Source organism: Tupaia chinensis, unplaced genomic scaffold, assembly GCF_000334495.1.
Source record: "Tupaia chinensis unplaced genomic scaffold, TupChi_1.0 Scaffold000674_1, whole genome shotgun sequence".
NCBI classification, from domain to species: domain Eukaryota; kingdom Metazoa; phylum Chordata; class Mammalia; order Scandentia; family Tupaiidae; genus Tupaia; species Tupaia belangeri.
This window is the reverse complement of record NW_006160197.1, coordinates 396,077-419,433: the sequence shown is the minus strand read 5'-3', so window position 1 is coordinate 419,433 and position 23,357 is coordinate 396,077. Positions and strand designations below refer to the sequence as shown.

The 23,357-nt window shown below is 36.0% G+C and overlaps 1 protein-coding gene across 4 annotated transcripts in view; it reads left to right on the top strand.

The window, feature by feature from the left end:
* The window catches only part of SCN2A (sodium voltage-gated channel alpha subunit 2), a 163,632-nt gene extending 140,608 nt beyond the window's left edge, over nucleotides 1–23,024 (top strand). For all 4 annotated transcript variants that reach the window (XM_006160248.1, XM_006160246.1, XM_006160251.1 and 1 more), the window contains 7 exons: nucleotides 3,238–3,360; nucleotides 5,111–5,392; nucleotides 8,238–8,291; nucleotides 9,549–9,686; nucleotides 10,038–10,142; nucleotides 17,263–17,533; nucleotides 19,599–23,024. In XM_006160248.1, the coding sequence (XP_006160310.1) occupies nucleotides 3,238–3,360; nucleotides 5,111–5,392; nucleotides 8,238–8,291; nucleotides 9,549–9,686; nucleotides 10,038–10,142; nucleotides 17,263–17,533; nucleotides 19,599–20,791 (2,166 nt within the window). In that variant the 3' untranslated portion in view covers nucleotides 20,792–23,024. The remainder of the gene's footprint in view (nucleotides 1–3,237; nucleotides 3,361–5,110; nucleotides 5,393–8,237; nucleotides 8,292–9,548; nucleotides 9,687–10,037; nucleotides 10,143–17,262; nucleotides 17,534–19,598) is intronic.
* Nucleotides 23,025–23,357: the final 333 nt, after the last annotated feature.

The window sequence follows — 23,357 nt, the reverse complement described above, 5'->3', positions numbered from 1 at the left end:
GACTATTGTTCAATTATTTAGAGCTTTTTTAAAATTGCATTGTTGTTGAATTACATAATATGGAATAACAGAATATAAGAGGATTTTGATTTTGAATATGAGTCAAATCTACTATTAAATGTAACATTTAAAAGTTATTGACAAAATTGTACTTAAGTTCTTTTGGAGAATAAAGTAAAACGAATAATATTTAAAACCATATATATTTGGCTATTACAAACAATGAAAAAATGCACCAAAACTATAACCAGTCCTTAATGTGTATAAAGAAATTATGCATGATTCTATTTACTTCCTCTACTTTCTGAATGTGGTTATATAGACTGGCAAATTTGTATACTATACTATTTATTTACTATACCCATATAAAGATAAGCACATTAAGTCCACGCTACTTGAAAATAAAGAAATTCTTAAAAGAAAGCTAGTTGTCCTGAAACTAGTGTTCATGTTACCTAACACACCCTGATACTTACTTTTCTAGACTAAAGGATACTACTATGATAGTACTGGGTTGTTGGAAAAGTCATGACATACTTTTTCTGTTTCTTTATGCAAAAATGCATCATGACTTTTCCAACAAGCCAATATATAAAATTGATAAATACTTTCCTTTAAATCAAATATGTCTATTATTTATGTGTTTTGTAGTGGAAGATACAAATATGAACAAGTCATTTTTTCTGGCCCTGTGTGAGCTAACTGTCAAACAGTGAGGACAAAGATGTCTACAATGATAGGTTGATACCTGCATTAGAAGTACCATTTGCTTCTCTTTTAAAAAGGAGGAAAGACTCATAAAGGGAGTGGAGAGTGAGCTGGAGTCTGAGGGAAGAGAATGTCACCAGCAATAGATGAGGGAAAGACATCCTGAGTTAAATTACTGATACATGACATGAAGAGACATGAGAAGTTGTCCTTGCAGACAAATAGAGAGCCAGAGTGAGGAGATAATTTGTAATTGGGTGACAAGGGAAGAAAGGTATGCTAGAGAAGTGCTTGAAGAACTTAAGATGCCATCTAAAGAGATTAGGACTTCTGGTTTAGTAAAGAGGAAGCCACTGATGAATTACATATAAAAAAGTGACAAGAAAGATCTGCTCACATTTTTAGGGAGTGAAGTTTCATGGAGGATGAATGATGGGCTAGAAAAAGGATTATTTAACACCAAAAGACCAATTAGGAGATAGCTACAATGCCCCTGGAAGAGAAAGCCTAAATTTATCTCATTTTCAGATTTAGATGCAAAGTTATGTAAAATGGGATATTTAGTCATATTGAGAATCTTTTTTCACATGTCTTAACTTTTATCTTTCATCTTCTAACTTATGCCTATTTCTTTTTGGTTCTGTCTTCAGAGAAGGAAAAGCACTACAGGTCCTCAAATCTTATATGTAGAAAATATTCACAATTCATAATAATTCCCTAACTTTATTTTTCAACAATCTGTAAAGAGGAGGTTTTACAAAGCCTAAAATTTTATATTTTAAAGTGTTATATAATACAAAATACTTATGATAAAATTTTATAGCTCACTGTTTTTCCATAGCATATTCAGAGATGTTACTTCCAGAGTACATGTGCAAAATTTGGATTTTTATTTGGATTTAATTTAAATTAATCAGTAAATTTTTATTTTCCATATGCTTCACTTCCTTTCATTAATTTTAAAAAAATATTCATTAATACTATACTTTTTCTCTCTTTTTTTAGATAGAAGGCATGTGCACTCCCCAGAGAAAGATAGAGAAATAGAAAGAGAAGGAGGTATTTTTTAATTTGGGGCATATATACCCACAGTGTTTCTCAAGTTCTTGGGTCCAGGACTCACACCACATAGTTGGCGATGTGCGATCCAGCTATCGAAACCACCAGGCCATGGAACCAACCCCATGCCATACTCCTAAAAAGCTATATTAGAGATTTATTTTTGTTAATCTGAGTTTGAAATTTAAGTGAATTTTAGGACAAGATAACTTTTCACTATATAATTTTAAAGAAATTTTCTATATATTTTCAAAGGATATCAGACAATCGGACATTCTTGTGTGACTTGTCACACACTATTGTGTCACAGCTTTTCCTTTTGTTTAGAGGTTTTTTCCATAGGGCACATGCACTTGCCAAAGACAAAGAAACAGTGAGAGGGAGAGTGAGAAATAATCAACCTCCCCAAGGGGAGATGGCCATGCTGTAATCCCTTCTGCTCATCTGTTCTCCTCCTGGAGTCTTGGACATGGATGCACACATGTCTGGCGTTATCTTCAAGCCACCAGATCTGAGACTCAAACCATAGTCAGCCAAGTGATAGTCCAGCAATGTAAACACTACCGCAGCCGCTGCCCCCTTTCTTTTATTTTTTTAACTGAGACTAGAATTTTTATCACCTGCATTAATAATCTGTATGAATGACTTAAAAATCATCCTTGCAACTTTTAAAATCTCAACTTTTCTTTTTTCAGTTTACTAACGTTGTTGGATCTAATTAACGATATTACACCTTTCACAGTAACATTTGCAAAGTGACAAAGCCACATTTAGAAAGCTTTGCCCTTTCTCTATGTATTTATGTTCCTTTTCTTCGGTAGTTTGCATAGTTAACTTGTGTACCAAGCTTTAGTTTTTCTTTCAGGTCTTCTAAATGAGAAATAACATGGGAATAAAGTCAGAGGAGTCAGGAGGGTGTGGGGAAAATCACCACTCAGTGGTGCTTTGTCGTGCCACAATCTCTTCTCCTCCATTTCTCCATCTTGTTTGGATTTGAGGCACACACAAATGCACTTGCATACATACACACACACACACACTCCTATTGTGTTTTTCAAGCCTCCAGGACCAGGACTTGTACTGTGATTGGCTATGTAGGATCCAGCTCAATTAACCAGTAGTCTATAGAGTTACTCCTTGTTTTACTTTTAATTTTAATAAGTCTCTTGTCAATAATCTTGAAAAGAGACACTTTAGCTCCTTTTTTCATAAGCTTATGGTTGTGGTTCTCAGTGTAGTTCATGAGCAAGCATCATCAGCCTCACCTAGAAATATGAAAAAATCCAAATATTCTGGATCCTTGCCAAACTTATTAAATCAGACTATGCCAGCTATTAGTGTTTTTAACAAGCACACAGGGAAATTCTGAAACTCGGTGAAGTTTAAGAGCTACTGCTTTACTACATAGAGCAAGACTGAACTACAAAGACATTTTTGTCTGCAAATAATTCTGTTACTTTTTCTGTGTAGGTTTCATTGGTTAGCTTAACAGCAAATGCCTTGGGCTACTCAGAACTTGGTGCCATCAAATCCCTCAGGACACTAAGAGCTCTGAGGCCACTGAGAGCCTTATCCCGGTTTGAAGGAATGAGGGTAAGACCAAATGCTTTAGAATTTGCTGAAATTATTTTGAAAACAGACTAACACTTTGCACCTTGGAAATAACAAAGCTGTGGAGAATAAGTCGCCTACATTCATACTGATCTAACCAATTAGCAATAACATTTTTCGGACATGCATGAGATCTGACCCTGCTGGAGACACCTACAGAATATTAATGCCTGAATGATTGTTTTTTTTTTTATTAACTGTGCTTTCATTCAATGGTAAATCTCTACCATGTTGTATAAGCTTCTGATGTAAATAAAAATTAGTTATATAAATCAAGATTAGTTATGTTCCTTCCCTTTATAAATGTGCAGGAAATCCAACTACCTGTAATTTAAAATTACTGAATCATTACTCACTGTATGAGTAATATTTGAGGTGTTTTGAACCTCTGGAGTCATGAGCTGGCCTTTGTTTTCAAACATAGACTGATGGGCTAAAAAGGTGTTTAGTTGTGTAAATCTAACACTCATTTAGAAAAGTGAAACTAAGGAATATGGAAGAACAATTTGTGTTGGTATTTGTCGTCTCTTAGGGCACAAAACCTGAGCCCATGCCCTCACTAGCTAGTACATGATGATGCCTTGTCACAGTGATTGCAGCAGCTATAAGGGAACTTTTAGAAAATTATGATTTTTGTGATAATTAAAAGGAATTAGGCATCATCTGAATGTTGGAAATACAACCAGAGATGGTGTGTGCTTGTGTGTGTGTGTGTGTGTGTGTGTGTGTGTTTATGCATGGCTACATAGCCAAGAAATTGTAGCTGTTAAATTCTTTTATTTTTAATTTTTGAGAGATTTTTGCTATAGGGTGTGTGGACTCACTGGACAGAGAGAGATAGAAAGCAAGAAATAACATCCCGGGGGATGGCTACCCCACAGTCCTTTCTCTTCCATTCTCCTTTAGAGATTTTAGGCATGCATGCACACACACACCTGGTGTGAGTTTCAAGCTGCCAGGTCTAGGACCCAAACCATGGTCAGTCCCATGGGAGTCTAGCGTCTTAACCACTATGCCACCCTCTGGCCACAGCTGTTAAATTCTTTTAACTTTACAATTTATATAACCACCATTTTAATGTAGTAGGTTTAACAAACACAAATTATCAGACTTTCAAAATTAGAATAATGTTTAAATTTTCTGTATATACTGAGGCCTCTAAGTGTTCTTTTATTCTCTAGTTTTGGTAGTAAATAGGATAGGTTTTTAGGATTTTTTAAAATTCTTTTGTCTAGATAGAAATAGAAAAAGGGGGTATCTGTGAAATCACCCCTATAAGGGATGGCCATATCACAATCCCTTATCCTCCATTCTCTTTGGACTTTTTGGTCACTGACACATGTGTGCTCTCGCCTCTGTGCCACCTGCTGGCCCCCTGCATGATGTTTTTTAAAAAAAGATTGTGAATTCATATGATGATGATCTTCTATTCTCTGTAACTATTTGAGCTCTCAGTGAGTTTTGTATTTATAATTATCTATATTCTTTGAGGAAAATTGGCTACATTTGTATATCTTTTACCTCTAGAGAAAATATTCTACAATATTAAATTTATTTTATACACTTCACAATTACAATTTAAAAATTCTTAGTTTAAACTACGAAGTGTAGTTTCTACCAATCCTGAACTTCGAGAAAATTTATTTTCTATCATTTGACTTTTATTTCTATACTGTTTAAAAATAATTATTTTTGGTTGACTTTTTACTTACTTTTTCTTATTCTGTGCCAGGTCGTTGTAAATGCTCTTTTAGGAGCCATTCCCTCTATAATGAATGTACTTCTGGTTTGTCTGATCTTCTGGCTAATATTCAGTATCATGGGAGTGAATCTTTTTGCTGGCAAGTTTTATCACTGTATTAATTACACCACTGGAGACATGTTTGATGTAAGTGTGGTCAACAACTATAGTGAATGCCAAGCCCTCATAGAGAGCAATCAAACTGCCAGGTGGAAAAATGTGAAAGTAAACTTTGATAATGTGGGACTTGGATATCTTTCTCTGCTACAAGTAGTAAGTAATCATTTTATTATTCTCTTTAATGTATAATAAAAATGTGTTTAATATTCTTTTTCCACACAATGAGGCACAACCTCATACCTGTTAGAATGACTATTACCGAAAAGGTGAAAGAAAACAGTACTGATGAAGATGTGGAACAAAGGAAACCTTTGTATACTACTGTAGGTGGGAATATAGATTACAACAGACATTATAGAAAACAGTATGAGAATTCCTCAAGTTAGCAACAGAATGGCCATAAGATCCCGCAGTCCTACTACTGGGCTTTATCTAAAGGAAATGAAATCTATGTTGAAGAGATTCATATTTCCATGTTTAATCCCAACTGTCAAGATATGGAATCAATGTAAGTGTCCATCAATGAATGAAGAAAATATAGTATATATACAAAGATAATTATTATTCAGCCTTTAAAATAGAATGAAATCTTGTCATTTATGACAGTGAGAATGTACCGGGAGGACATTATGTTCAGTGAAATGAGCTAGAAAAACAAAATTCTGCGTGATCTCACTCACGTGAAATCTAAAAAGCTGAACTCAGTCGGAACAGAAAGTAGGATAATGAGTAGTAAAGGCTAGAGCCAGGGAGCTAGAGAAATGTTGGTCAAGGATACGAATTTTAGTCAAAGGGGAGGAATCATTCCTTAGCTCTACTGTATATCATGATGGCTATCATTAATAACCATGAAAATCATTGAGATTAAATTTTTTCAGGTTTTTGCCACAGGGCATACGCCTTGCGAGACAGTGACAGTGAGAGGGAAAGCGAGAAGTCACCCCCCAAGGGGGCTGACCATGCCACAGTCCCTTCTCCATTCTCCTCCTGGGATTTTGTGCAAACACACACACATGTGCCCAGCAGGATTTTCAAGCTGCCAGGTCCAGGACTTGAACCATGGTCAGTCATATCGGAGTCCAACTCCTTAACCACCACATCACCTGTTGGCACACTGAGATTAGATTTTAAGTGCTCTTACTACAAAAAAATGATAAATATGAAAGGTAATATATATGTTAATTAACTTGAGTTAGCCACTCCGTAATATGTACATGTATTTCAAAATATTATGTTATATAGCATAAATACATAAAATTTTAATTGACAATTATAAATATGTTTTATAAACACGAGAAAATTAAAAGTACATATATTTTTAGGAACACAATATAGATGCAATAAATTATATAAATAGAAAAAATAGAGTAAAATTATTCTTCATTAGTGTTTGCAAATCAGGCCCATCTGCCTAGACATTGGAAACAGGGCTGCTTTACAAAGTTTATAGTTTCTTGACTATGCAAGGGGGAGCCCAGTATAAGTTCTTTGTTTTTACTGGGATTTCTAACAAGGCTCTTATTGTTTTTCCCCAATCCTATTCTGAGCGAAATAAAGGTGCTGGTCTCTGGGGAATTGGGAAGGTTGTGTGGCAAGGGGAGAAAGGATTGGAAAATTTCTCCACTGTTCCTCGCATACCAGACAGTATCTAAACCCTTGTCAAGTCTCTGTCTGCCCAAACTTCACCACCAATAGTAACCAAATTCCCCACCTTCACGTCCTCACCCAGACTCCCACCCTGATTCCCCACCTTCACGTCCTCACCCAGACTCCCACCCTGTTTTTGAATTCTTGCTCGTTAATCACTGTCAGATAAAATAAACAATTTAATAGTCTCTCTGGGAGGTAAGATAATGTGGTAGAAGGAACTTTGATAATCTTTCTTTGCTCTCTGACAAATAAAAACCTTCCAATCAAGGCTTTTATGTCTGCTATAAACTCGTAAGAATTAAACCAGCTCCTCAACTGACCGTAATATTTCATGTCCTCTTGCTCCCAGAGATGATCCATCCACATAGTCCCAACACTATAAGAACAGAAAAGACAAGGCCTGTGGTACCAACAAATTAAACAAATATACAAGACTTTGGTTTTCAGGATTGTTATGTCCACATAACAGAAACAAATATTTAAAACAGTACATTGCAGTTCAATATGTTTGTGTTCTTACTAGGAAACTGCTACTTCTTATAGAATAATTGACTCAATATAGTATTGTCAATAATATTAAGGAAATTTTCAAGAATAAATCTTCAGGATTAGTGATAATGATAATACCATTTAGAAAAGAATAAGTAAGAAAGAAAGCATTAAGATAAAATAATACAGTATACTGGGGCCAGCAGATGGCATAATGGTTACATCACTGGACTCCCACATAGTTGACTGATATTCAAGTCCCAGACCCAGTGGCTTAAAACTCATGCTGGGCACATGTGCGTGTGTACCCAAGATCCTGAAAGGAGGATGGAGAAAAAGGATTGCTGTGTGGACATACCCTCGGGGGGTGATATTTCAGTGATTTTTTTTTATCTCTCTGTCTCTCTCTCTGGCAAGTACACTCATCGTATAGCAAAAAAAAAAAAAAAAAAAATCTAAGATAAAAAGAGCTACAAACACCGCTCTTAAATAAATAATTTTTAAAAATACAGTGTGATCTCAAACTTGTCTCATTCTGTCACTATAGACATAAAATTCTCTTCTCAAATTTCATGTTATATTTTTATAATGACATTGGCATCAAAGATTGTTGATATTATCTAATAATCATGTGCTATTATTACGTATGGTGATTAAATTATAAATGTTAAATGTGCTTATAAAGTTGAAACATTTTCAATGCATGTACTAAAAACACTGACCAAAAAATTTAAATAGTAAGCTCAAACTATTTCATACATGTGTATTTGAATAAATCTCGTTCAAGCATTCTGATACATAAGTTGTTTTTTAAAAGTATAATTTGGTAAAAAATTCAATGATACGACTCTTTTAACAGGCCACATTTAAGGGATGGATGGATATCATGTATGCAGCTGTTGACTCTCGAAATGTAAGTCTTTCTAGATGGAAACATACTTAGTTGTATCAAGTGGATATTTTTAAAGTACTTTCTGACATTGTCAATGAAATAGAACTATCAATCCATTTAAGTGCATCTGTATTTAAAAATTCAAATCTTAACTCGCATTCTGTCTCCAAAGTTTGTTTAGAATGTTTTTTGTCTACTCATTATGTCTTTTAACATATCTTTTCTAGTATTTGACATGGTACCTGGCACTTAAACATTTATTACTGTATTTGCAAATTGAGATATTTTAGTGTTGCTCCTGATAGTCACTGGCCGTGTGTGCATTAAATGCCCTCATAGGCAATTGTTTTCATCTGCCATATGTTTCTTCTAGCTTTCTGTCTACCTTGTAATAGGAAGGGTTCAATTAATATTGGGGGAAAATGCCGGAAACGAAACAAAACCAATAAACAACTTGATAGTCATTCTCTCTGAGAGATGAGATCATGTGGTAGAAAATACTTTAATAATATAACCTTACACACCTCAGTCATTTTTGAAATGCTTTCTACAATTTCCATTACAGAATGTGAATTCTGTAGAAAGAGATTGACTTCTGATATTCCAGAGCATGGTAATTAAGCTAAAAAATGCTGTTTTCCTAGCACTAGTTTTCTGAATAAAGAATTCCTGAATTATTTTCTTTTCCACCTTAAAAACACAGGGGGGGAGAGAGAGACTACTAAAAGCCCTGCATGGTATTTCTGTAAGTACTATTAGGAATCCCAGTTAAAGGCTTTGTCTAAAAAATACTAATAGTTTTTTTTTATATATTAATATATTTCATTTTCACAACTACCCTAGAAGGTTTAGGTTCTCATATTTCTCTTTTGCAGATGAGAAAACTGAGGCACTAATTGTAAAATCTTCAATGACACTAACATACAATAGTGTGACTAATACCTCTTCTATGGGAAGAGGAAATCCTCAAATCGTACGCCATGTTGGGATCTTTTCTTACAAAGGAAACGTGAATGCATATGTAGACATGTATTGGATGAAATTATTTATAATTATCCCAACTTTTCTATGACTTATTTCATTTTCTCAAGACCATGAATAATCCTACGGAACTTTTCAACAAGTCATGCTAGGTTAAAAGGCTGAGAAAAATCTGTTTAATATTGATTTCTTTTTATTCCAGCTATTGAAACATGCTTTGAGAATTGAAATTTCATTGATGTGCTTTCTGTGAAACCAGCATTAGTTCTAATGGCTGTTATTCTTTATATTTTGTAGGTAGAATTGCAACCCAAGTATGAAGACAATCTGTACATGTATCTTTATTTTGTCATCTTCATTATTTTTGGTTCATTCTTCACCCTGAATCTTTTCATTGGTGTCATCATAGATAACTTCAACCAACAGAAAAAGAAGATAAGTATATTAAAACTTCATCTTTGCCCTAAAATGTGTCTCACTGGTTCCTTTAGGTTTCAAAATGCAATAATCGGGGGCGGGGGACATAAGAATCAGACAGTATTTTGAGAGATTTAATTAGTTCTAAGTTTTTAAGTAATTGATGAATCAGAGAACACATTTTTATATTTCCAGTACATAAATGTGATTGAATAATATAATTTATATATTGAATACATACATCTTTATATACATAGATACTAGAAACATTAGAATATAATGTTGAAGCCAATTTTCACATGTATATTAAAATGGGTTTATTTCTCACAAAGAGCATGATTTTAACAAGTTTTGTCTTTATTTCTTTACTTTGGAGGTCAAGACATTTTTATGACAGAAGAACAGAAGAAATATTACAATGCAATGAAAAAACTGGGCTCAAAGAAACCACAAAAACCCATTCCTCGGCCTGCCGTAAGAATAGTTTCTTGTCATTACCAATTAAAGCCATCTGGTCTATCACTTTTACAGCCCAAAGTGCTAGAAACTAGTATTTTTTTTAACAAACAGCATTTATCTTATAATGTGACTAGCTAGCCTAATATACCTGAATATATCTATTTTGTATATACATGCAATGTTTTATAATGCAGGACACATTTTAAATATAAGTATATAAAATTTGTATATATACAAACAGTTTCAGACTTGAATTTCAATGACAGCACACAAAATTGATGACCATAAGGAGCATCTAATAGCGTAGAGAAGAAAATACATACCTATGCATACATATTATGAAAATATTGAAAGTTTTCTTTTTTGGTGGTGGAGGAGACTTTTACAATAGAGCACACGCACTTGCCAGAAAGACAGAGAGAGATGGAAAGACAGAAATCACCCCCACCCACGATGGGGGGAATGGCCATGCCATAATCCCTTCTCCTCCATTCTCCTCTCAAGATTTTGGGCATGGCTGCACACATGCCCAATGTGAATCTGAAGCCATTGGGTCCAGGACTTGAACTGTGGTCAGCCATGTAAGAGTTCAGTGATGTAACCACTATGCCATCTGATGGTCCTGAAAATACTGAATGTTTCTGAGTACAGTGGGGACTAATCGAAATGGTTGGTACATCTCAGATAAGCCCTATTTTCTGTCCTACTTTGCAGATTAAATGGAATCACTAATAAAACAGATCAGTTTTTTTTTTCTAATTTAGAAAAAATTAGCCTGATCTCATATTTTTCCCTTCTAGCTTACTGTTCAATGGGGTGAAATGTGGGTTTTGTAATATTTATTGTTTGTCTAGTTCTACCATTTCCCCATGAGTATTGCCTTGGTTTGGCTGCTATCAAACATTAACAGGAGAGCTCCCAAGTTTTCCTATGTTCCTGAAATAATAGCCAGCTTTTAAATCTCACAACTTCTGCCCCAGAGCATATATGGAATAAGGCAGCCCAGGACTCTTGAGTCTATGAATCCTTGAGAACAGTATAAAACTGACCATGATTAACTGTTCAGTTTGTAACTTGGCTCAAATAAAGTAGATAACTGTATTAGCCAAAACATAAGAAATGTATAATTTGAGCCTAGTCCTTGAGAAATAAAGTGATTTGAGTGGTTAGAAAGAAAAACATAAGACATTCTGTATTTGAGAAAATGGGGAAGTAAATATTTCATTGGAGACTAGTGATGTAATATTTAAATGAGTAGGTCATGAATATTTGGTTTTCTATGTTAAATGAGTTAAGCTTAACACATAAGTGTGATGAAATTGGTCTTATAAAGCAAAACAGATCCAATATAATTAAGAGAACAGCGTAGTAATGTGAAGTAAAAGAGATTTTAGAGAGTTTAATCCAGAGATTGGTTTGGGAAGATGTTAGAGAAGAAAACCTTGGTCTGTAAACAAGAAGATGAACCTTCGTGTATAGAAGACAAGTCCATAATCTGGAGGCATGTCCTGGAACACAGGAGCTAAATGAGCCTGTTGGAAGACTCAATGGGATAAGTCAGCTATGAAATATAGGAAAAAAGGAGAAAATGTATACATACCAAAGAATGTAAAACATTTGAAAGTTTGTGAAAATTTGATTCTACTTAAAAATTGTCTTGTAAAGGCATTTGGAAACACAGATTTAGGACTTACAAGATGTCTAGGTAAATAAAAATTTTTGAGTTGTCAGAACAGAATTCAATTGTGCTCTAAAGCACAGATTTATATTTGAAAAATAATTACAATCAGAAAAACAACAACAGAAGTCCTGATCATGAAGCTTTGGGTACTTCACCAAGTTGTAGGGAGAAGCAAACCAGTGAAGGAATGAGATTGAGCAATAGGCAGTCTGGAGCTGGCCTCATGACCCTGTGGTTAAGCAAGTTGAATCCCTCATGGCTGACTATACAGTCTGAATCATAGCCCCAGCAGCTTTAAAAACCTGCCAGCACTTGTACACACATGCTTAAAATCCTGACAGGTTGGAGAAATGGAAGAGAAGGGATTGCAATATGACCAAATCCCATTGGGGAGTGCTTTCTCCCTCTCCTTCTCTCTCTCTCTCTCTCTCTCTCTCTCTCTCTCTCAGAATATTCTCTCTCTCTCTCTCTCTCTCTCTCTCTCTCTCTCAGAATAGCACATACACCCTCTGACAAATTAAAATAAAATAAATAAGGCAATGTGTGTGTGATTGACCAAAAAAGAAAATATTTAATTACATTAAATGGCACATAGATTTACCTGGGTAGGATCAGGAATGCGGGAGAAGAAAACAGTATTTTTAACCAGAATATTGCTGGTGTCAATTTAGCAAATTAAGAAGTAATTTGGCAACATCTTTTCATTCATTCAGTAACAATATACACAATGTGCTATGCTAAACATTTGGGATTAAGTATTGAATAACATAGTGTCTATATAATGCAACAGAGAGTCATCAAATAGTTACACCAATAAATGGAAATACCCAAGAGTGGGTAAATATGTTTGGCTGTGAGAGATGACAAGAGGGAGGGGCTGATTAATCAGGGAGATTAGAGAAGGCTTTATTAAAGTGACACATTAGTTGAGAACTAAAGAATTAAAACATAGGAAAGGCAAAGTAAGGTGAGAAGAGCCCCATAGAAGGGGAATGGGTATGTGAAGTCTTTGAGGCAGGAGAGCCAGTGAATATAGAGACTGGGAGTTTGTTACACGTTGAGAATGAAAAAATTCGGATTTGCCAGGCTTTTCTAGCCCTTGTCGGTCATGTTCAGTAGCTGATTTTACATGAAGAGTAGTGGCAAACCATTACAGAGGACCTGTTAGTTTGGGTTTTATGATGATCACTCAATCAGCAGAGACAGTGTGCACACCTGGTAGTCTTTTTTAAAACCTATTACAGAGAAGATATGCCTAAACCAGAGCGAATGTTAGACAAATCAAAGTGGATAAATATGTGAACCCCCATTTAAGTGAATTAGAAGGTTTATCTATTAACTAAATCTGGGAAGTGAGGAAGGGAGTAACAAGAATATCTGGTGAGTTTCTGCCTTGCATTACTGGATAAATAGTGTTGTCATGAAGAACATGAAGGGACACAAGTGGTGAGAAATTGGAGACACTAGTTTGCAGAATTTGGCCACTGAAACCAGAAAGAGAAACAAGAGGGAAGGAGAGAAATGATGAATGTTTTGAAGAAAATGAAGTAAAAGTTTAATATTGGGAGATTGGGTTCAAAGAAAAGCAAAAGGAATTCTGGAGAGGAAAAGATTAGAGAGAGAGGGAATAAGTATGAAAAAACATGTGCAGGATGTGAATCCAGAACCTAGTGGTCTAGGTTAGGGTTAGAGAAAAAGTGATTGAGTCTTCTAATGACTTTGGAGAATATATCAAAAGAATGTAGAAATCAAGATAATATGAAATGCAAAAGGATGTAGAGAGTTTTTTTTTTTTCTTTTTTAACATTGACTGATGTTGATGTTTACAAAACAAAACAAAACAAAACAAGCGTAGAGGACAGGAGAATGGGAATTTCTGAGAAGTTTGAAAGTATTCTGGGAGTAAATAAAGGACAATGAATTACTAATTGTTCAAGGAAAACTGAGGCAAACCTTGTGGCCTAGTGGTTAATGGAGCCAGATCCCAAAAGTGCAGATCCCAGCTTGGGAGCCTGAAAAACTTGCCGGACCTGTGCGTGTACATGCTTAAAATACAGACAGAATGGAGAAGGGATTGCTGTGTAACCGTGTCCCATGGAGGGTGCCATGCTCTCTCCCTCACTTCATTTCTCTGGTGAGCACATGTGTCCTCTGACAATTTAAACAAGAAAAGGGGGAGGGGGGAAGAGAAAGAGAAAGAGAAAGAGGGAGAAAGAGAAAGAGAAAGAGAAAGAGAAAGAGAAAGAGAAAGAGAAAGAGAAAGAGAAAGAGAAAGAGAAAGAGAAAGAGAAAGAGGAAGAGGAAGAGGAAGAGGAAGAGGAAGAGGAAGAGAAAGAGAAAGAGAAAGAGAAAGAGAAAGAGAAAGAGAAAGAGAAAATAAAGGAAAAGAAAAAGAGGGACTGGCAGGTGGCATGATGGTTAAGGCTTTGAACTCCCACATGGTCAACTGTGGTTTGAGTCTTTTTTTTTTTTTTTTTTTTAGAGATTTTCACTGTAGGGCGCGTGCGCTCTCCAGACAGACAGAGAGAGACATAGAGACAGAAAGCGAGAAATCACCCCCCAGGGGGGATGGTCACGCCGCAATCCCTTCTCCTCCATTCTCCTCTCGGGATCTTGGGCACGCACGCACACGCGCCCGGCGTGAGTTTTAAGCCACCGGGTCCTGGACACGAACCGCGGTCGACTACGTGGGAGTCCAGCAACATAGCCATTACGCTAACTGCTGGTTCCCGACTGTGGCTTGAGTCTTGAACCAGGCAGCTTGTTTTCTCACTTTCCTTCTCTTTCTCTCTGTCTCTCTTTGGTCAAATTAAAGTAATAATTAATTAATTTTATTTAATTAATATTTCTTTTGAAAAAAGGTAAAGATTAAGTTAAAGAACATGAATATTTGGTGAAGAAGACCACCAGGTTTATATAACTTATTCAAGCATATTCCATGCACTGGGATTTAAATCTGAGATAGCAATCAGGGAGGGTGGAATTGTACATTGAGATGTCTCACTGGAAAATTATATGAGCAGAGAATCTAAGAATTTTTTGTTTGTTATTGATCATGCTGATTATATAATTAAATCCAAATTTTTATTTTAAGTTATTTTGAATTTAATACAACCCATGGGGTTGATTTGTGAGAAAAATGACAGTCCCCTTAAAGATCATGCGAATGAGTCAAAGAAAGAGAAAACTAAAATTGGGACCAGCAGTTAGCATAATGGCTATATTGCTGGACTCCCATGTAGTCAACCGTGGTTCGAGTCCCGGACCCGGTGGCTTAAACTCATGCCAGGTGGGTGTGTGTGCGTGCCCAGGATCCCGAGAGGAAAACGGAGGAGAAGGGATTGTGGCATGGCCATTCCCCCTGGGGGATGATTTCTCACTTTCTGTCTCTCTGTCTCTGTCTGTCTGGCAAGCGCATGCACCCTATAGCAAAAACCTCTCACCCCCCCAAAAAAAAATAAAAATAAAAAAAGAGAAAACTAAAATTGCACAAATAAGAGTATAAACCATTTTAAAAATGAGGTGACTTCAAAGCATTTGTAGAAGAATGGAATTAAAGTACAAATTTATTTGATGCTTAAAGTTTTTAAATTCATACATGGTTTTTTGTAATATGCTTTCTTTTTCCATAAATTTTTTGTACAATGTCATTATTTTTATCATAAATGTAAGAAAAAAGATTTCTGAGGCTACAGAGTGCTTAAAACTTAAAACTGAGCTACACATCACCATAAATAAGAAAGGGCAGGAGAAGTTCCTTTTTTTTCCCTTTCCTTTTTTTTTTTTTTTTTTTTGCCATAACACATGTGTGCTTGCCAGAGAGTTGGAGACAAATAGGAAGAGCCAGTAAGAGGAAAAATGAGAAATCACCCCCCAGGGGAGATGGCCATACTGCAATCCCTTCTCCTCCATTATCCTTCTGGGATTCCGGTCATGCACGCACACATGCATGGCAGGATTTTCAAGCCTGCAGGTCCAGGACTTGAATCACGGTCAGCCATTTGTGAGTTCAGAACCTTAACCATCACGCCTCCTGCTGGCCCTAGGAAGTTTCTTTTAAATAGGACAGATAGGAAAAGTAAAATGATAGGGTAGAATCTGCATATTTCACTAGGAGTGGTAGCTAGGAACATCAGAGGGGTAGACAAAAGGGGAACACAAGAAGTAAATAAGAAGTGAGAAGAAGGGTTAGAACTGGAATTAGATATATTCATTAGGTTGAAGGATACCCAAGGAGGACAGATGCAGATGAAGCAGTAGAATCCTGTCAGTTGGCCAAATCTGTATGCAGAGAAAAAAGTAAAAAAAATACATAGACGATGGTGTTTGATGTCCAAGAGTTCCAACTGAGAGTGACACAAGTGTCACACACTACTATGGAGAATTCAGACCAATGAAAGTGTCAGGATATTAGAAAACATGTTATTAAATGTATTGAAAGCAAGGCGTCAGCCACTGCAGTTGAGAGGGTAGAGGACCGCCTAGCAGGAAGTAAGTCAAAATCTGAGCCTTAGTGTCTGCAGTATTAAGCAAATAAGGGCAAAATGGAACAAACAAGAGCCAATGACCATAACTTGATTTGTAAGATAAGGACTTAATTTTACAAAGCATTAAGTCTCGTTATACTTAGAAATAAGGTACAAATTGACTAAGACAAACATTGAATATCTGAATTTTGAACTAGAGCATTTTGAAAGAATAGTTTTATTCTAATAGAAGAGTTACTCTGTATAATTTTCATCCAGATTTTCCTATTTATTTTATTTATTTCCTATTTATTTCCTGTTTATTTTGGCATGTTACATAATCACAGATTAGTTATTAAAACTAGAGATTAATCTTGGCACAGACCATTAAATAAAACACAGCACTTAATATTATTTAACCAGTTTTTCTACTAAAGTTGTTTTCTTGAACTATGTTTTTTAATTTCTGCATGGAAGTCCAGTGACATAGCCATTATGCCAAATGCTGGTCCCTCAACTGTCATTTTTAAGACATTTCTAAGCTGAGCTTGAAGACAGAATTTAAGATACTGTGGCTTTGATAAGAGAATATAAAAGGAGGGACTAGACTAAAATAAAGAGAAAAATCTGGAAAAGTATTTCTTACTGTTTCTTTAAAATTAATTTTAATACCCACCTCATCCTCAACACATGGGACAAAAACATATATGATAGTGTCATATATGTGCTAACTGCCCACATACATGGGATGATGTTCTAAGCTCTCAGAAATAAATGGCAGTTCTTAACCTACAGTTAGTTTACAAAATTTGATATCATAAATAATATAAATAAAATGAAAGCATTTGAAGAGAGTAAAATATTCCAATACCTGAAATTTTCTTCTAAGTATAAAATAAGTACAGCATGTTATTATAAAAAGGTGCATTATCATATTGCCATTTTAAAATCAGATAAGTTGAATTATTTTTTTTTTAATTTGTTCCAGAATAAATTTCAAGGTATGGTCTTTGACTTTGTAACCAAACAAGTCTTTGACATCAGTATTATGATCCTCATCTGCCTCAACATGGTCACCATGATGGTGGAAACTGATGACCAGAGTCAAGAAATGACAAACATCCTGTACTGGATTAACCTGGTGTTTATTGTTCTGTTCACTGGAGAATGTGTGCTGAAACTCATCTCTCTTCGTTATTACTATTTCACCATTGGATGGAATATTTTTGACTTTGTGGTGGTCATTCTCTCCATTGTAGGTAAGAAAAGATGCCTTTACTCAAATAATTTAGCAACAAAAATTTGCATTTTAAAACTATAAGTGTTTTTAACTAGTCTCTCTTACTCATTTTAATAAAATCTAAGAGTCCATTCTTCAGTTTGTCATTCATCTAATTACATGCTGTGTATGAAATGGTGTGTAAAAAAATGCATGTTTTTTAGATGTCATTTATTATCTTGTCTCATTTCAGAAGTCAGTAACTACACCTTTGGTATAATGGTCATACTCCTGTGGTAGAGAGACATTAATTGCTTTAAATGAACAATTCATGTACACATTCACACACAAATCATTAGAAGTAGTCAGTCCATAAATATTAACTTTTCTTTCTTTTTTTTTTTTTTTTGGAGAGGTTTTTGCTATAGGGCGCGTGCGCTCACCAGACAGACAGAGAGAGACAGAGAGACAGAAAGAGAGAAATCACCCCCCCCAGGGGGATGGCCATGCCACAATCCCTTCTCCTCCATTCTCCTCTCTGGATCTTGGGCATGCATGCACACATGCCCCGCTTGAGTTTAAGCCGCCGAATCCGGGACTTGAACTGCGGTCAACTACGTGGGAGTCCAGCGACATAGCCATTACGCTAACTTCTGGCCTCTTAACTTTTTGATAATTGAAATAGTATATATATAATATAAATGTATGCACATAATCACACACATATAAACTTCATGTTATCTTTTGAATCAGATAATTTTCTATGGTTTATAATATTCCTTTTCAGAAGTAGATATTTTGTTCAAAAATCCAAAACTCATTCATTGTCATTAATACATTATTTATATATAGGATATTATATGAGGTGTCGGAAGTAAGCAGAGGAAGATTTAAGACCAAGTTCTCTCTGCCTATGTGGAGAAAGGGAGTATATGCCCACGACTTACACGGCTTTCTCTGGTAGAAGAGAGCACTGAACTCCGTGCCATTTCATTCGATCCTCGCAGCCAGGTTATGAGGGAGTAATGCAGTCATCAAGAAATTACATAGATTATACAGATGTGACTTGGGGCTTCCCTATTTTCACCCCTCTGCCACCTAATACAAGTCACCTCAGCTCTCTGACTGCTGGCCTTCTGAGGAAAATTTCCATCAGTGCTGTGAACATTGAGTCCGATTGCGGAAGTAAATGCACTTAGCGCTCTGCCTACCACCAAGGAAAGACTCAGTAAATGCTAAGTGTAGCAGCAACAACAAAAAACAGGGATTTTTTTTTTATAGTTTTTGGTTTTTTAGGTTTTTGCCATAGGGTGTGTGTGCTTGCCTAAGAGAGACACAGAGAGGAAAAGCAAGAAATCACCCCCAAGGGGGGATGGCCATATTGTAATCCCTTCTCCTCCATTGTCCTCTCAGGATTTGGGGAACATGTATACCTGTACCTCGTGTGATTTTTCAAGAAGCCAAGTCTGGTACTTGAACTGCACTTGGCCGTATAAGAGTCCAGCACCTTAACCACCAAGCCACCTGTTGGCCCTCCAAAATAGATATTCTTAACCATTTGGTGAGTTTTAACCATTTGGTGACCAAAAGCCAGGATTCAGTCTTAAGACTGTCTATCTCCAAAGCTTGCTTTTTGTCCAGTGTATCACTGTCTTCTCCCAAATAAAATAGGATCACACTCATGTAAGAAAGATAAGAACTCTCTTATTCCTGATGCAAAATCATCCACTTGCTCTTTCGTTTTTATGCAAATACTAGTACTAGTCTTTTGGGAATATAAATGCATTCCTTTTCGTGCCTGCAGTATACTTTGTAACATCTTTAGCTCTGCAGTGGTTGAGTCATTCTTTTGATGCTTTTCTTGAACTAGGAAAAATGAGTACTAATTTTTCATTTAGTATAAAGGTGTTAATGTTACAACACCAAACTTAACAGTTTTCCTGAATGAATATTGCAGGTAAGTGTGTGTGTGTGTGTGTGTGTGTGTGTGTGTGTGTGTGTTTCTTACGTCCACATTTTGTAAAACTAAGTATCACTTCTAATATAAATTTTTATTTGCCACTATTAAATATAACAGCATTTTTCTGTTAATTGGTTTTCCACAGGGATGTTTCTGGCTGAGCTGATAGAAAAGTATTTCGTGTCCCCTACCCTGTTTCGAGTGATCCGTCTTGCCAGGATTGGCCGCATCCTGCGTCTGATCAAAGGAGCGAAGGGGATCCGCACGCTGCTCTTTGCTCTGATGATGTCCCTTCCTGCTCTGTTTAACATCGGCCTCCTGCTCTTCCTGGTCATGTTCATCTACGCCATCTTTGGAATGTCCAACTTTGCCTACGTTAAGAGGGAAGTTGGAATTGACGACATGTTCAACTTCGAGACCTTTGGCAACAGCATGATCTGCCTGTTCCAAATCACCACCTCTGCTGGCTGGGATGGATTGCTAGCCCCTATTCTTAACAGTGGGCCTCCAGACTGTGACCCTGAAAAAGATCACCCGGGAAGCTCAGTTAAGGGAGACTGTGGGAACCCATCTGTCGGGATTTTCTTTTTTGTCAGTTACATCATCATATCCTTTCTGGTGGTGGTGAACATGTACATTGCGGTCATCTTGGAGAACTTCAGTGTTGCTACTGAGGAAAGTGCAGAGCCCCTGAGTGAGGATGACTTTGAGATGTTCTATGAGGTTTGGGAGAAGTTCGATCCAGATGCAACTCAGTTTATAGAGTTCTCCAAGCTCTCTGACTTTGCAGCTGCCCTGGATCCTCCTCTTCTCATAGCAAAACCAAACAAAGTCCAGCTCATTGCCATGGACCTGCCCATGGTCAGTGGAGACAGGATCCACTGCCTGGACATTTTATTTGCCTTTACGAAGCGAGTTTTGGGCGAGAGTGGAGAGATGGATGCCCTTCGAATACAGATGGAAGAGCGATTCATGGCTTCAAACCCTTCCAAAGTCTCTTATGAGCCCATCACAACCACTTTGAAACGCAAACAGGAGGAGGTGTCCGCTATCATTATCCAGAGGGCTTACAGACGCTACCTCTTGAAGCAAAAAGTTAAAAAGGTTTCTTGTATTTATAAGAAAGACAAAGGCAAAGAATGTGATGGAACACCTATCAAAGAAGATGTCATTGATAAATTAAATGAGAATTCAACTCCAGAGAAAACCGATATGACACCTTCCACCACTTCTCCACCTTCATATGATAGTGTAACCAAACCGGAAAAAGAAAAATATGAGAAAGACAAATCAGAAAAGGAAGACAAAGGGAAAGATATCAGGGAAAGTAAAAAGTAAAAAGTAAACAAAGAATTATTTCATTTTGTGATCAATTGTTTACAGCCTGTGATGGTGATGTATTTGTGTCAACAGAACTCCCACAGGAGGTCTAGACCAAACTGTTTTTACAAATGCATACTTAAGGTCAGTGCCTATAACAAGACAGGGACCTCTGGTCAGCAAACTGGGACTCGATGATCGAGAGAAACAGCATCGACGGAGGTTTCTGTGTTCACAACCAGCTGACACTGCTGAAGGGCAGAGATGTAATGGCTACTCAGACTACAGGAACCAAGTGAGAGGGGGTAGGGAAGTTAAATTTTTATGTAAATTCAACATGTGACACTTGATAAGAGTAATTGTTGCCACTGGTTATGTTTTAACTACCACACCTTCCATATTTTTACAAAATGTGTGCTGTGAACTTATCACTTTTTTTTTTTCTTAATTCACGGTTGTTTACTATTATATGTGACTATTTTTGTAAATGGGTTTATGTTTGGGGAGAGGGATTGAAGGGAGGGAATTCTACATTTCTCTATTGTATAACTGGATATATTTTCAATGAAGGCATGCTGCAATTCTCACTCACACATAAAAAAAAAATCACATCACAAAAGGAAAGAGTTTACTTCTTGTTTCAGGATGTTTTTAGATTTTTGAGGTGCTTAAATAGCTATTCATATTTTTAAGGTGTCTCATCCAGAAAAATTTTAATGTGCCTGTAAATGTTCCATAGGATCACAAGCATTGAAGAGTCATTTTATTTTTACATACTCCATTCTATGTACATGTATATATGTATATATGTATATGTGCGTGTATATACATATATATGTATACACACATGCACACAGACATACACATACCATCACATGATCATTCAGAGTCCCAGCAGCATGACTATAACATTTTTGATAAGTGTCCTTTGGCATAAAAGAAAACTATCCTATCTGTCCTTTGTAAGAAACCTGAATTGACCAAAAAGCATCCCACCACTACTTTATAAAGTTGATTCTGCTTTTTTCCTGCAGTATTGTTTAGCCATCTTCTGCTCTTGGTAAGGTTGACATAGTATATGTCAATTTAAAAAATAAAAGTCTGCTTTGTAAATAGTAATTTTACCCAGTGGTGCATGTTTGAGCAAACAAAAATGATGATTTAAGCACAGTATTTATTGCATCAAATATGTACCACAGTAAGTATAGTTTGCAAGCTTTCAACAGGTAATCCGATGTGATTGGTTCCATTATAGTTTGAAGCTGTCACTGCTGCATGTTTCTCTTGCCTATGCTGCTGTATCTTATTCTTTCCACTGTTCAGAAGTCTAATATGGAAAGCCATATGTCAGTGGTAAAGTGAAGCAAATTGGTCTACCAAAACCTCATTCCTCATGTCATTAAGCAATAGGTTGCAGCAAACAATGAAGAGCTTCTTGCTTTTTATTCTTCCAACCTGAATTGAACACGATGGTGAAAAGCCTGACTGTACGACTATGTGGCAAGTTGTTTAAATCTGTTGAAAATATATGGTTAGAGTTTTCTAAGAAGATATAAATACTGTAAAAAGTTCATTTCCTTTTATTTTTCAGCCTTTTGTACATAAAATGAGAAATGAAAAGTATCTTCAGGTTGATGTCACAGTCACTATTGTTAGTTTCTGTTCCTAGCACTTTTAAATTAAAGCACTTCACAAAATAAGAAACAAGAAATAAGATGCAGTGTAGGTTTCTGCTTTTTCTTAGTACTGTAAACTTGCACATATTTCCATGTGAACAAATCTCAGACTGAGTCCAATGTTTCTTTGCTTTCAAATAGTAATGCCATATTTATCAAGAGGCTTAAGGAAAAATTAGTTGATACTCTTGGCATTGCTTGAAACAGATGTTTCCACCTAGTCCTTTCATTCAATAATCATCAGTCTTTTCCGATGTTTGTTTACACAGATAGATCTTATAGCATCTTATAGATCTTACTGACCCATTTGGCACTAGAACTGTATCAGATGTGATACGGAATCCAAGCTTCTCCCCACCCCCAGAAAACCAGGTAGTGAAGTTATATTACCAGTTACAGCAAAATATTTTGTGTTTCACAAGCAACATTAAATGTAGATTCTTTATACTAAAGCTATTGACTTGTAGTGTGTTGGTGAAATGCATGCGGGAAAATGCTATTACCATAAAGAACGGTAAACCACATTACAATCAAGCCAAAAGAATAAAAGTTTTGCTTTTGTTTTTGTAATTTAATTGTTCTGTCTTTGTTTTATCTTTGAAATACCATTTAAAAGTAAATTTCTATCATGTAAAATAATCTATCCAAAAAATGTTAAAAATACATGAACTATAGTAATTCATCTTTAAATTTTTCATGGAATGGAAATTAATTAGGAAGAGTGTATTGGATATATAATTTTAATATGGCCAAAAACCTAGATATGGTATCAGGTAGAATAGTGGAAAGTTATAAAAATTAATAAAAAATTGACTAACATTTTAAGTTGTGTGTCCTTTCTCCTTCCTGTCTAACTATTGTTTTGTTTTGTTTTGTTTTGTTTTGACTTTTCTGTTGAATTCTTTCCC